General features: G+C 43.3%; 2 protein-coding genes across 6 annotated transcripts in view; both read left to right on the forward strand.

The window, feature by feature from the left end:
• hoxb3a (homeobox B3a) overlaps nt 1–5376 on the forward strand; it is a 33687-nt gene extending 28311 nt beyond the window's left edge. For 4 of the 5 annotated variants that reach the window (XM_075454723.1, XM_075454724.1, XM_075454725.1 and 1 more), the window contains exon 3: nt 1599–5376. In XM_075454723.1, coding sequence (XP_075310838.1) covers nt 1599–2461 — 863 coding nt within the window. In that variant the 3' untranslated portion in view covers nt 2462–5376. The remainder of the gene's footprint in view (nt 1–1598) is intronic. The other variant, XM_075454722.1, reaches the window with a different exon arrangement.
• Nucleotides 5377–9107: 3731 nt separating this feature from the next.
• hoxb2a (homeobox B2a) lies at nt 9108–12475 on the forward strand. Its single transcript, XM_075454726.1, has 2 exons — nt 9108–9657; nt 10951–12475. Exons 1-2 carry the CDS (start codon nt 9174–9176, stop codon nt 11721–11723), a joined length of 1257 nt encoding a protein of 418 aa, XP_075310841.1. The 5' UTR covers nt 9108–9173; the 3' UTR covers nt 11724–12475.
• Nucleotides 12476–12870: the final 395 nt, after the last annotated feature.

Genomic DNA, 12870 nt, shown 5'->3' on the forward strand with positions numbered 1-12870 from the left:
TTTTTTCTTAGTATGAGGACATTAAAAGCATGCTCAAAGGTTCATAGCAGCATACAGTGTTCATAACCAAGGTGCCTGCTGAATATTTGCATAAATTACAGGGAGGCCTGTAGTTCAGTATTTCATTTATCCTCTAAACAGATAAATGAATAAATAAAGAAAAACGTCAAGCCTTTCTGCAACAAGAATGTCTGCTGCACAAAGGGAAGTTTACGCTTTGCTACTTCTTAAGTTTTCTTTTTTGCACCCCCAGCCATTAAGATGACATTGTATACATCAGGATCTCACAGGTTAGCCAAAATGATGTGGGAAATAAATATTGGATGCATCTTTAACTAGTGATACCTTACACGAGTCACCAGACTTATCTCATCCATCACTGAGAAAAAAAAATCTACAATACATTGTCAAGTAGGGAAACTTGCAGGTGAATGATGTGGTGCTGCAGTAATGTCCTCACTTAGTAAATCTTGATAGACACAGAATGTATACCTTGTCATGTCAGTTCCATCTCCATGTAGACAAGAGGTAATAGCTGTAGAAAATAAGGTCCAGGTACAATTTTTGAGCTTTTTTTCCTTTATGTAAAACAGCAATATTTTGCAAAGTGGACCAAGATATTGCAGATCCTGTCATGACAGTGATAGCATGTTATTAAAGAATGAACCAGTGGTGAGAAGAAGAGAAATAAAACCCAAACTGAACTTTCATGCAAGTTAAATCAGGAATCATAAAACCTTTAGATTTGTTTTTCATGGTGAAGTAAATGTGGGACAGGGGCGAATATATTTGATATTTAGCATATTTTCTTTTCCTCAGACAGTATGCATCAGATGATATGATGACATACTAGCTGAGCTTGGATAGTATATATGTGTTCAGTTGAAAATGTTCCACTGATGTCACTGCCCAAGGGGCATGAACCCCCCCCCCCCCCCCCCACACACACACACACACACACACACACACACAAACAACAATTAAATCAAATCAAATGATATTATTGTAAAAAAAAAAAAGCTGTTTAAAAAAACAAGCATGAAGAACCTGAGCCCCGGAAGTCTTCCTGCAGAAGTGTCCCTGAGACACTCCCCAGTCCTATCAGAAGTCAGTGTCACTGTGATTTAACCGCGGCTGGCTGATGGAAGTTAGAGCAGTTTCCTGTGCTGCTGCTGCTGTTGCTGGAGGGGTTTGTCTTTCCAGCCAAGATGCAATTTAGGTGTTCTCGGCCAGCACCAGGGTCTTTGTTTCTTAATAACTGCTTCTCTTATGAAGTGTTGACAACTAATATCACGGGATAATCCAGACCTCCCACTGCTTTATTAAGAATCTGAATGCTTTCAATGTTCTCATGCAGCCTTGTTGTATTGTATTACCTTCAGCTCTCTACTAATTTTCAGTTACTTACCAATTTACCTCTTTATTATTGAAACCTCTTTGTTAATATTCACACCTTTCGCTTTTTCCTTTTTTGATGTGCCTGATGATAGTTTATTTTTATTTTGACCTCTTACCTTTCTCCTTCTCTAAAATGTTATTTTCTGTGTGTCTCTCACACCAGCCTGCTCTCAGTCTAATGTTTTCTCTCCTCCCCTCAGTATCAGGAGGAGCTGAGAGTGGTAGCAGTGGGGAGAAGAGTCCTACTGGAGGGTCAACCGCATCATCCAAGCGAGCCCGTACCGCGTACACCAGTGCCCAGCTCGTTGAGTTGGAGAAAGAATTCCACTTCAACCGGTACCTGTGCCGGCCCCGGCGCGTGGAGATGGCCAACCTGCTCAACTTGTCCGAACGCCAGATCAAAATCTGGTTCCAGAACAGACGCATGAAGTACAAAAAAGACCAGAAGTCCAAGGGCTTGAGCTCCAGCTCTGGAGGGCCATCTCCGACAGGCTCCCCTCCTCTGCCAATGCAGTCTTCTGCCAGCTTCCTGAACTCAATGCACCCGATGGGAGGCGGAGGGGGGGGCCCAGCCTATGACACCCCTTCTCCACCATCCTTTGGAAAGATCCACCAAGGAGTGTCTTACTCTATGTCTACAGCTTATTCCAGTGTTTCCATGAAAGGCTGCCCTCCCCAGAAGTATGGTGCCCCAGATCCAGAATACGGTGATCACCATTCTCACCACAGCCTAGTACAGGCCAACAATGCAGGTTATGGGACTCCAACCAACATGCAGGCCAGTCCAGTCTATGTTGGGAGTGGCAGTTATGTGGAACCCATGCCTGGCTCAGGCCCGTCCATGTATGGGCTCAGCCACCTTGGCCCTACGCAACCCCACCACCAGACCATGGACTACAATGGCGCAGGACCCATGTCAGCTTCCAACCAGCACCATGTGGGTGGAGGGGGCCCCCAGGTTCCCTGTGACCCACCCACACATCCGACTTACACTGAGCTGTCGGCACACCACACTTCAACTCAGGGCAGAATCCAAGAAGCACCCAAGCTCACTCATCTGTAGCAGGTTTGGAATAAAATGACAAAGACTGCATTAACAAGTAACATGACTCGCTAACCGGCTAACTGCTAAGCGGGGAGTGTACCGCTGAAATGTGACAGAGGGTGTTTCAAAACAAGACAGACATAAGCCATCCAGTGGTTTGTTATATGTTCTACAGCCACAGAGAGCAAAAATTAGTGTTTAAAGTTTTCACTGCCCTCATAGGAACAGCATCAACTCTGTTTGGGGCTGGAGCTTCCGTCGCTCCCTTCAAAATGCAGTTCAATTTGTTTGAGAAGAAAATCTCCAAAGTGTGTCGCTTTGACAGGACTGTACCACACCCAATCGTTGAAACCTTACATTCTCACAGAAAATGAAGAAACACATTTTTCGAACCCTTTTATTTAGAATTATTATTATACAAAGTCTGGGTTCACATTAAATATGGCTTCAATTTGTAGTACATTATATGACATTTATCTTTCATTTAAAACTCTTGGTGATTTTATGAATGTTTTCAAGTTTACATGAAACTTTTGAATTAGCATCCAAACTCTTAATGTGTTTTGTAGTCCCAGGGCAGAAAGGCATAATGTAGCCATGGAACTAAGCTGCACAGTCAAAGCCTCCACTGGGGACAATGAACGGCAGGAAGCTTGTCCTGCGGCCGTGATGCTGAAACATGTCCTCCTCTCGAAAATATTCCCATGTGGCGTTTGCCCATCTAGACAGATACAGCCAATAATGCCGTTTAAAAAATATGTGACCTTGAGTGGTGACAGCAATGGCAGGTAAAGGGTTAAAAGTGGTGTCTATGATGGTGATGGTCGTGCTGAAAAAAGAATATATTTGGCTCTACCCATGGTTGTTTTTATAGAAATGATATTGTCTAAACCCAAACAGGAAGTGTTTCAGTAAAGCATATCTTGCTCTCAATAACACTTCACTCAAAACTGTGTAGTGTGACCAAACCTGCAGCCATCATGGCACTGCCGTCAGTTTGTGATTACAACACAAAGAAGTAAAGAATTAAAAATAAATGTCACTATATTTAAGTCACCCAACAGAATATTTGTACTATTCTTACCACCTAATTAATATCCACGTCTACATAGATTTATAATGCATCAGGTATTTCGTAACAGCTTTTGTGCTGATGGAGCAAATTGCAACAGCAGAAGAGCTAGTTTGTAGTAAAAAAAAAAAAAAACTTTAAAAAAAAAGCCCAGAACGACCCTCTTAGAGAGACTTTGGGATTTAAAATTGTTCTTTGATGGCAAAGTCCCCCCATAAGATGCACATATAAACACAGCCTGCCTGATAGTTGAAATAGTTGAGATTTTAATGGGCAGTTAACAAGGTGGTTAGATTTATTATGCTGAATTCTCTCCCCCTGCAGGCAACACATGTTTTTGTCAGCAGAGCTGAGCTATGCTGAGGGCTCTGCCTCTCCATCAGCTGGAAGGAGAGGGAGAACAGAAATAAATGGCTGGAGCTGGCAGGGGCGATCTTCCTCTGTGCCCTCTGTTTCATGAAGCACATAAAAACCACTGGACGGCCTTCCTTTCTCTGTTTCTTTCTGCTTCCTGCAGTACCTGTCTCTGTCTGTCTTTACCATCTCCTGTCCGCCCATCGCACACAAGCACACACACCTGTGGTATTCACATCCCATCACTGTAACAGGGTTCAGGACGGTATAAGCTTAAAGGCTAAACAAGCTCACACTGACACACCACTTTATGACACGGACAGACGGCATCACTCCTTTCAGTGACATTTATCTACATGTGGAGTTATGCCGGCATTCTCAAACAAACATGTGAGAGGACACGAGAGATTATTTTTTAGTGTCTTAATTTTAGCACATCCTCGGAACAGGGTATATAAAAAAGGCTGGAGAAAACTATTTATCTGTGTTTTGGGAAGTCATAGGCGACGCCCCCTACGCCCCCCCCCCCCCCCACACACACACACACACACGCACACTTATTTTTCTCTTTCACTTTGGAGGACACAGGAGCATTAAAGTCCACATTTTGTATTGTTTGGGTTTTTGTCACGTCTTGACTTTTAACTTGGAAACAGGGTATATATTTGAACAAAAATGCATGTCCCAGAAATCTGAGCACATGTGTACAGTATGTTTTTTAAAACAACAGGGTTTCTATGTTCAAACGGACAGCAGGGCATTTCAGTTGAACCCTTACAGACTGTCTCTCCCACTGTTCACTACTTAGAAACAAGCTGTGAGTGGTGAATCCCCTCCAAAACCCACTGATATTCAGGAAGCAAATCCATGATGTTGTTTTTAAAAATTCATATTATACACAAATGCTTTTTACATCTGGGCATCATTGTTGCACTTAGAGTTTACATTTTGATGGATAAAATGAAAAAAAAATAATAATAAATCTTATTTTGAAGACGGAAGGCCTTCCAATCAAATCGTCTTTCGCCAATCTGTGTTCAAGTGAACATTCATAGATGAATATTTATTTGTTATAGCCAGTTTAAAAATAATTTCTGTTTTGTATTGATATTATTTATCCTTCATGTATTTATATTGAGGAAAAAAATACTGTACTTTTTTAGTATTTACCAGTAATGAAAGAAAGAAAAAAAAAAAGCATTGTGTTTCCTCTTGTCCATTGTACTGAAGCTGCATTTTTTAGTTACTGTTTTTTAGAGGAAAAGAAGTAGCTTTTATGTTACTATAATGACCCTTGTACATAAATGTCTCAGCTTTTAATGAAAAAGGACAAGTGTTGGGACATCCATGCATAGTCCAAAACTAGGGACAAACTATTAGTTGGAGAAATGAACAAGTCTTTTTGAAAGAAAAGAGTTTTTTTCTTTGTTATTTGTAGATTTCTTTTCTTTCATTGTTGAGAGAGTTGTATGTCAAACAATTCTTCAATAAAATGTTATGTTATTCAGATGAATAGTCATTTTTTTTTCAAAGAAACACAAGAGTATACAAGTTTTTTCATTGTGTTTTTGGTAAATAATCACGAAAATACCATGAGCCCAGTGACCCCCAAGTCAGTTCTGAAAAAGTGATCTGTTTGTTGGCCAATGAGAATCTGCAAGCCCCAAAGTATCCAGGCAATACATATGCAACAACCTCCACCTGTTGTTGAAGATATGGTGGGTTCATTTAATGAGAGATAAGTTAAACTGAAGTAGATAAGTTGAAATTACTACAAAGTTTTTCTAAAAACCTGTAACAATATCAAACAGTCACAATCCCAGATCAGGAGCAACTTCTTTTTAAATGATGTCCTGTTAAGACCTGAGCTGACACTGATGCGGGTATCGAATGTCAGGTCGGTACCTGAGGCTTGAACATGACATCACTGTCACAGGGCTGTCCCAAAAACCTTTCAGCACAATCCCAAAGCTAAACATGACACGACACAAAGAAAAGGCCTGATCTGTGATTTAATGGTGCAAACCGGTCAGAAGGAGGAGATCACTGGTGCTGGTAGATACAATCCACTGATGATAACAAGAGGGTTTAAAGTCCGACTGCTCCCACTTCACTTCAACCCAATATGGGTTGGATCCGAGGCAACAAAGCGAAGCTGGAGCATTTGTAAGTCTTCCTCTGTAGAAGTGGAATGCTGAGTTAAGCTCGGTTTGTTGCTCAGACTACCTCAGTCAGTTATAGTTTACTCTCAGTCAGCTCTGCTCCCGTTGTGTGAGTTCTGACAGATAGATTCAGAAGTTTTCACTGTGTTGAAAACACCAGATAAGAGACCTGAATGCAGACTGGGATTAGCATGATAAAGAGCACATCTTTTCCAGCAGCTCTGTTGACTGAACAATGTTACTGAGCCCGTTGTGCAAAATCTGATTTTTACATTTTTTATTTTACATTTAGACTGACTCTAAAGCTCATTTGGACCACAGATAGTAAAGAAAGCAGATGTTTGGAGTTGTGTTTGTTTTTTACCTAAAAACTCCGGATTTTCTTTTGCTTTCAACAAGTCACTTGTAAGGATTTTAAAGAATGCACATTTAGATGTGTCTATTCTTATAGTCTGCGCTGATTGAAGCTTCACAACTTTTTTTCCACTTTTTACAGAAACACAGAGCACTGTGTGCCCTTTGTTTGTGGTTCAAAAAGGGGAAAAAAGCTCCCATTCCCACCTCCCCATTTCTATATCGCGCGTGCTCAGAGGCTCGAGAGCAGCATAAAACTTAGGACATAAATCAGGATCCAGGATCCCATAAATAATGACTACACTTCCCTTTACATCTCCTCTGGACTAACAGACAATAAAAATACCAATAAGCAGAGATTGGATCTAATTTATTGCCTCATAAAGCAGATGGAGAGCTCGGTTCGTCTTCAGCAGCGGGCAGAGACTGTGGAAACCGCCACAGCTGAAACCGCCACAGCTGAAACCACCACAGCTGAAACCACCACAGCTGATACTGTGGAGTCACAGAAAGTACACGGACCGAGTGTGTTCTGAAATTAAAAATACAATTCGCTCGCTGTGAAGCAGGGAAGCTGTTCTCTGTTAAGCGCCATCAAATATCTGCTTCCACCATCTTGCAGCAATCAGTTGCACAGCAGTTTCTTACAATGCCAATCAGACTTATTATCAGCACAACTGTAGCAGTTGGTCAGCCTTAGCTGCAGAAGAGTTATTGTTAGTAACCCCAAAACGTCAACATTGCATTATTATCAGTAATTAAATTTTAAAGAAGAAATATAAATCTTATTAGTCTATTAAAGAAAAAAATGCTGAAGAACTGCCCTGAAAATAGAATGAAATAAAATGCACCAATCTTCCCCAGACCGTCGCACACTATTCATGCATCGATCAGATGGAGAAAAATCGGCTCAGTTCTGTGTCAAAGAAGTCCGTAAATTCCAGTTTTTAGGAGATTTTAAAGTCATAAAAACGGATTTTTTTTAAAAGAAAAAATGTTTGTTTAAATAAAGCAAGCACTGTTTCGCAGCTGCTGTTCTGCCCCGGCCTGTGTTTGGTGTGTTTGGTTTGTGGGCAGCAGCCCCTGCCTACTCACTGCCTGCGCTATTTAAACGCGCTCAATGGCCCTCACTCCCACACACATTTCTGCATTTCTGCCGCTTCTTGGTGTTTGGGGATGAAGCTAAACGGCACCAGAAACAGAGAGAAAACAGCGAGCAAGCTGAAACCCTGCATGTGTTCTCATCGTGTGAGTGGTTTCAGTTTGAACAGATACAACTCCAGCTGTAGGAGAAGTTGTGAGGGCAGGACAATAGCAGCTGTACAATAAAAAAAAAAAAAACAATCTAACCGTGGACCCAGAGGCAGGGAATGCAAGATGGTAAGACTGGAAGTTTTCGTGTTATTTAGGGAGAGAGGGGGGCTGCTGTCAGGCCCTCTCAAGGAGAGAAAGATTGATCACCACACTTCTCTTTTTTTGTTCTGGCCCTCCCCACAATATCCTCTGCTGAACTCCCAAGTTTGGATCCGACTTAAAATTCTATTCTGTTGAGTCTGATGACTATTCGGTGCACTCACTAACTATGATCTCTCATCTTCTGTGTGCTGTAAAAGGCTATTCTGATTTTATTAGAGGGGGGAACACGGGCCCCGCCGCGCGCTTTTCTCTGTTTTCCTTCAGCTTCTGCAGCGACCTCGCTGTGAACTCTGTTCTTTACACCAAGATACTGCACATTCTTAACAGACACGTATCACACACGGCCAAGAGGTTGAGAGAACAACCGTGATGAGGAACTGCTGAACCTGCTAGGAAAAGCTCTTTCAGAGTGAGATCATATTTATCTTGCTCTCTGTCTCACACACACACACACACACACACACACACACACACACACACACACCTATTCTCTCCGACACAAGATGTATATTAAATCCACTTACACGTGAACAGGCTCCCTCTCTGCCTGCTCTGTTCTGTCCGCCCAAACTGCTCCATCTGAACTACTGCTGAGCAGAAATCTTCCCCATCATCTCCGCCATCTATAACCCTCTCCATAGTTCTCTGTGTGTAAGTTGGGGATTTTTTAGCCTTTGTCACACGTTCTAAGATTAATGAGCTGGGTGCTGCAAACAATTTATTTCACCCTGGAGTAGACATATTGTAAACGGTGCCGGCTAGCTCCGTCCACATCATCTGAAGCGCCATTACATCACACAGAGCACTGGGAGAAACGTCCAGCGCTCCATTGTCTGCGCCTGTCACCGGCCTGGATGCGCCGACCTGCCGCCCACTCGGCGCACATGGTGACCGGGCGCCTTCTCCTTTCTTCCCCTCGGAGTTTACCCCCCGTGACGTGAAAACAATGGTATATATAGCCCCTCTTTGCCAAAGCATTTGGCGAAAAAATAAAACATCTTCCCACAGACGTCTCAGCCGCTAGGCCCACGGTACCGATTGGCTGTTATGGATCACGTGACCAGGAATTGGCTGCAATTTCACCCCATAGTTCTTCAGATTAGCCTTCACGGGTCCCCATACGCTTGTAATATAACCAATATACACAATTATGATATAGCCACCGCATTTAGCCACTGCGGTCAGGAGATTACATGCGGGTGCGTTAATTTATTTTATTTATTTATTTTTTATTTTCTGAAAAAGCCATATTGTTCCGTGTGCGCGTGTGCATATGCGAGCGTGCGTGTGTGTGGTTTTTATTTTTTTTATTTTGGGGAAGGGATTGTTCGGGGGTCTCGCCGTTTGAGGGTGAAACCGGTTTGAGGAAGCTATGAATTTTGAATTTGAGAGGGAGATCGGGTTTATAAACAGCCAGCCGTCCCTTGCAGAGTGCCTGACATCCTTCCCTGCCGTCCTGGAGTCATTTCAAACTTCATCAATCAAGGAGTCGACAGTAATTCCGCCTCCCTTCGAGCACACCATACCCAGCCTCAGCTCTTGCACAGCCAGCCAGCCGAAACCAGCTGCTGGGAGCCAGCAGCACCGGAGAACCTCTGCCACTAATGGCCACCAGACGCATCCCCGTGCTGTCCAGCAGCCCTGCCCGACCGGCCAGGCCCCGGCTCCGTCCATCCCGGTCGGTCCCCTGGCCCACGAGTTCCCCTGGATGAAGGAAAAGAAATCGTCCAAGAAATGCTCAAAGCCTGCAGGCAGCTCCAGTGGTGGCGGATCGATCACCACCTCAGCCTCATCCTCATCCTTCCCGTCACCCAACGCCTCTGGGTATGCTTCAGCGGGCATCGAGTCACCCACAGGTCGGTATGGTCGGACTCAGAGACCGGCATGCATGCGCGAGTCTGTTGGGGGGTGTATGGAGAACGTTTCTGTTTCATGAGTTTGAATCGTTTAAAAAAAAGATACCAGTGGTTTTACACGCTGCATGGATTTGGTCAGATTACAGTTCCCCCCCAAACAGCATGAGTGTGTGTTTGCGCGTGCATGCGTGTGTTTGCATCTGCACAATGCGTGATGCTGTGGACAGGGAAGCCATATCTAGATCACTGCATTATGCTGCAGTGCTTTGTAAACATTTGAATCAAGCGATTAAAGCAACTTCAACACAAGCTAAATGTGACTTGTGCTCGGTGTGGCCCACATTTCAGATGATTCTGTCCACTGAAATGATCTAATCTGCCTGCAAAGGGACGCGCAAAGGCAGCAAAGACACGTCTTTAATCCGTCCTGCAGCAGCTAATTCGCTCTTCATTCTGTTGATTGGGTGCTGTGTTTTAAGGCTGGTATAGTATATTTATCAAGGCACAACTGAAATGGCCGCCATATTGGATGGAGATAGGAAAATTAATGATACGGCAAAGCAAGTGACAAAGTATGGTGGGGTGGGGGTTGGGGAGCTCTATATTCTGGAGCCACGAGGAAACGCGCGCCACACGGATTCTCTGGGGTTCAGGTCATTTCTATCTCCTCAACTGACCCAAAATGAACACGTTTGCATTTCTTTTCATTTTTCCTGATTATTTAATTTAATTTCATATCTATCTTTATTCATTTATCATTTTCTTCTTGAATATGTGGAAAATCCTCAATTTCTCAGAAATGATTGTTTTCCTCGAATAGCCTCTAATTTCCTCCTTTCCCTGATCTCATTCAAAAAGCAGCTCTGGGTTTCAGTGCTTTGGTATTTTAGTCGTGTTCCTTTCACATCGACATTGCCACATGCCCATTCACATTTCCTCTGTTTGCGTTTATCTGATCCCAGGCTGCAGCTGCACCACACAAACAGTTTCTGTCTTCATTTCTTTTCTCCCGTCTTTCTTTCTAAATGTATAACTTATTACAGATAATTGTACGGTTTGTTTTTCATCAGACATTTTGTGTTCTATCGTTTGTTTATTGTCAGAAAAATGAGATTTATGCTCGATGCTGAAGCACCTTATTTCTTATAAAACAGCGAGGGTTTTAAGTGTTTTTTTCAAAAAGTTAGACTGAATTCCGGGCTAAAATAAATATCAAACGAAAGAGAGGCAAATGTAGTAAGTCCATGTAATTGATCTGGTTTTCCATCTCCCTTTCTCTTCCCTCCCGGGCAGACTCGGGACAGGCGGGTCTGGACGCTGGAGGAGCCGGATCCCGCCGTTTGCGCACCGCCTACACAAACACACAGCTGCTGGAGCTGGAGAAGGAATTCCACTTCAACAAGTACCTATGTCGTCCCAGAAGGGTTGAGATCGCCGCTCTTCTGGATCTAACTGAGCGGCAGGTTAAAGTGTGGTTCCAGAACAGGAGGATGAAACACAAGCGCCAGACCACACACCACCGGGACGGCAGCGGAGGCAGCCCGCCTTCCAGCGGGTTCGATGGCACCGACGCGTCCTCTCCTTACTCAAGCCAGCCTCTGGAAACATCTGGGACCGGCAGCACTACGGCAGAGGAGGAACAGGGCGGCGGTAACCCAGCATCGGCCGCTGTCCCCATCGCTTATGTTAATGACAGCGGGGACAATACCCAAGCAACGGCAGAGGAGACGGGAGCTTTGAGTCTCCCCGAACGCCCCCTGCTTCCCAGGACATCTGGCTCTCCGGACTCAGCCACGGCTCACCACTCCCCACCGGCATTCACCCCGACAAACTCCACAAACAACACTGAGCTGATGCAGCTGAGCGACGCAGTCCCGGCCTCCTCTGACCCGCATTCTTCGGCATCCTCAGCCGCGCTGCCCGACCTGACGTTTTTCGCCGAGGACGCCTGCCTTTCCCCGAGCCTGCAGAGTTCCCTGGATAGCCCGGTGGATTTCTCCGAGGAGGACTTCGACTTGTTCACAAGCACACTGTGCACCATAGACCTGCAGCATCTCAATTTTTGAGGTGGAGAAAAAATCATGCTGAAAAAAGAAAAAGCGAAGAAAGCAAACTAGGGAAGGCTGTGCCGGTGTGGATGAACACTGGGGCAGGCCGACACACGGCAACAGCCCGGCTGCTAAAAAGGCTCCGCGGAAACATTCCTGAAACATTTATACATTTAATTAATATCTTTGTTTTTAGAAATAATTTCCTTTATTTAGAAGCTGTAATGTAATTTAATAGAAACGCGGGTGATTTTATTATATCTTAGTTTCAGATCTGAAAACTGACTCCTTTTTTTTTTCTCAGCCAACACGTTGTGGAGGTTTTTCTCTTGCCTCGTGCACATTTCAGATAGGATTATTTATGAGTTTTTTTTCATGTTTTGGTAAAACAACTGGACTGATCCTCATCAGTGTGTGGATTTGTTTCTTCTGGTGGATCCTTAATAACTTCTCAGGAACTGGTCACAGAGCCGAGGTGCAGACAGCTTGACTGCTTTGGGAAAATCGAAAATGAAGAATGAATGTTATTTCTTTCTAAACGGAACAAGATGACCCTGCTGATGACCCGAGTTTAGACCTTAGTTTATTTATTGAGATTCTTTAATAGTAAAAATTCAAATTATTTATTGTACATATATTTTCATAGCCGGATAATAATAAAAAAATAAAAACACGACCATTTCCAACGTACTGCACAGTTTATTCTTATATGTGGATTTATAAAGTTCTTGAAATATTTAGTGTTCAGAGATGGACTATAATTTCAACTGATATATTTTTACATAATTAACACCAATAATATTCCACTTTTAACTTTTACAAAACGATTAATTTATCTGTCAGATTTAACAAACAATTACATATATTTAACGAAATGTAAAAGTCTATATTCTATACATCCCAATTACAACCCATGCCTGGAATGTTGTGTGATGAATTATCTTTTATTCAGATGAAATATTTTACACTTGCTTTGTTTTAGGCTGACACAAAGAATTTGGACTCATTGCTCCGTTGAAACTTTGATTTTCCCATCCATGTGATATCTTTGTGATATCTCATAAACTGAGTTGTCCTTCATAAGGGCTCGTGGTGGGAGTTTAACACAACGAGGTCCGTGGCCAGCGGTAAAATGTACCGTTTCGGCCACTTTTTACTGACACTT

The sequence above is a fragment of the Odontesthes bonariensis genome, chromosome 21 (genome assembly GCF_027942865.1).
Source record: "Odontesthes bonariensis isolate fOdoBon6 chromosome 21, fOdoBon6.hap1, whole genome shotgun sequence".
NCBI classification, from domain to species: Eukaryota; Metazoa; Chordata; class Actinopteri; order Atheriniformes; family Atherinopsidae; genus Odontesthes; species Odontesthes bonariensis.

Excerpts from the sequence above, each read along its gene's own strand:
- hoxb2a (XM_075454726.1), top strand. The coding sequence starts at position 9,174 with ATGAATTTTGAATTTGAGAGGGAGATCGGGTTTATAAACAGCCAGCCG. Across the intron at positions 9,658-10,950 it reads GGGCATCGAGTCACCCACAG|ACTCGGGACAGGCGGGTCTG; the intron begins GTCGGTATGGTC and ends CCTCCCGGGCAG.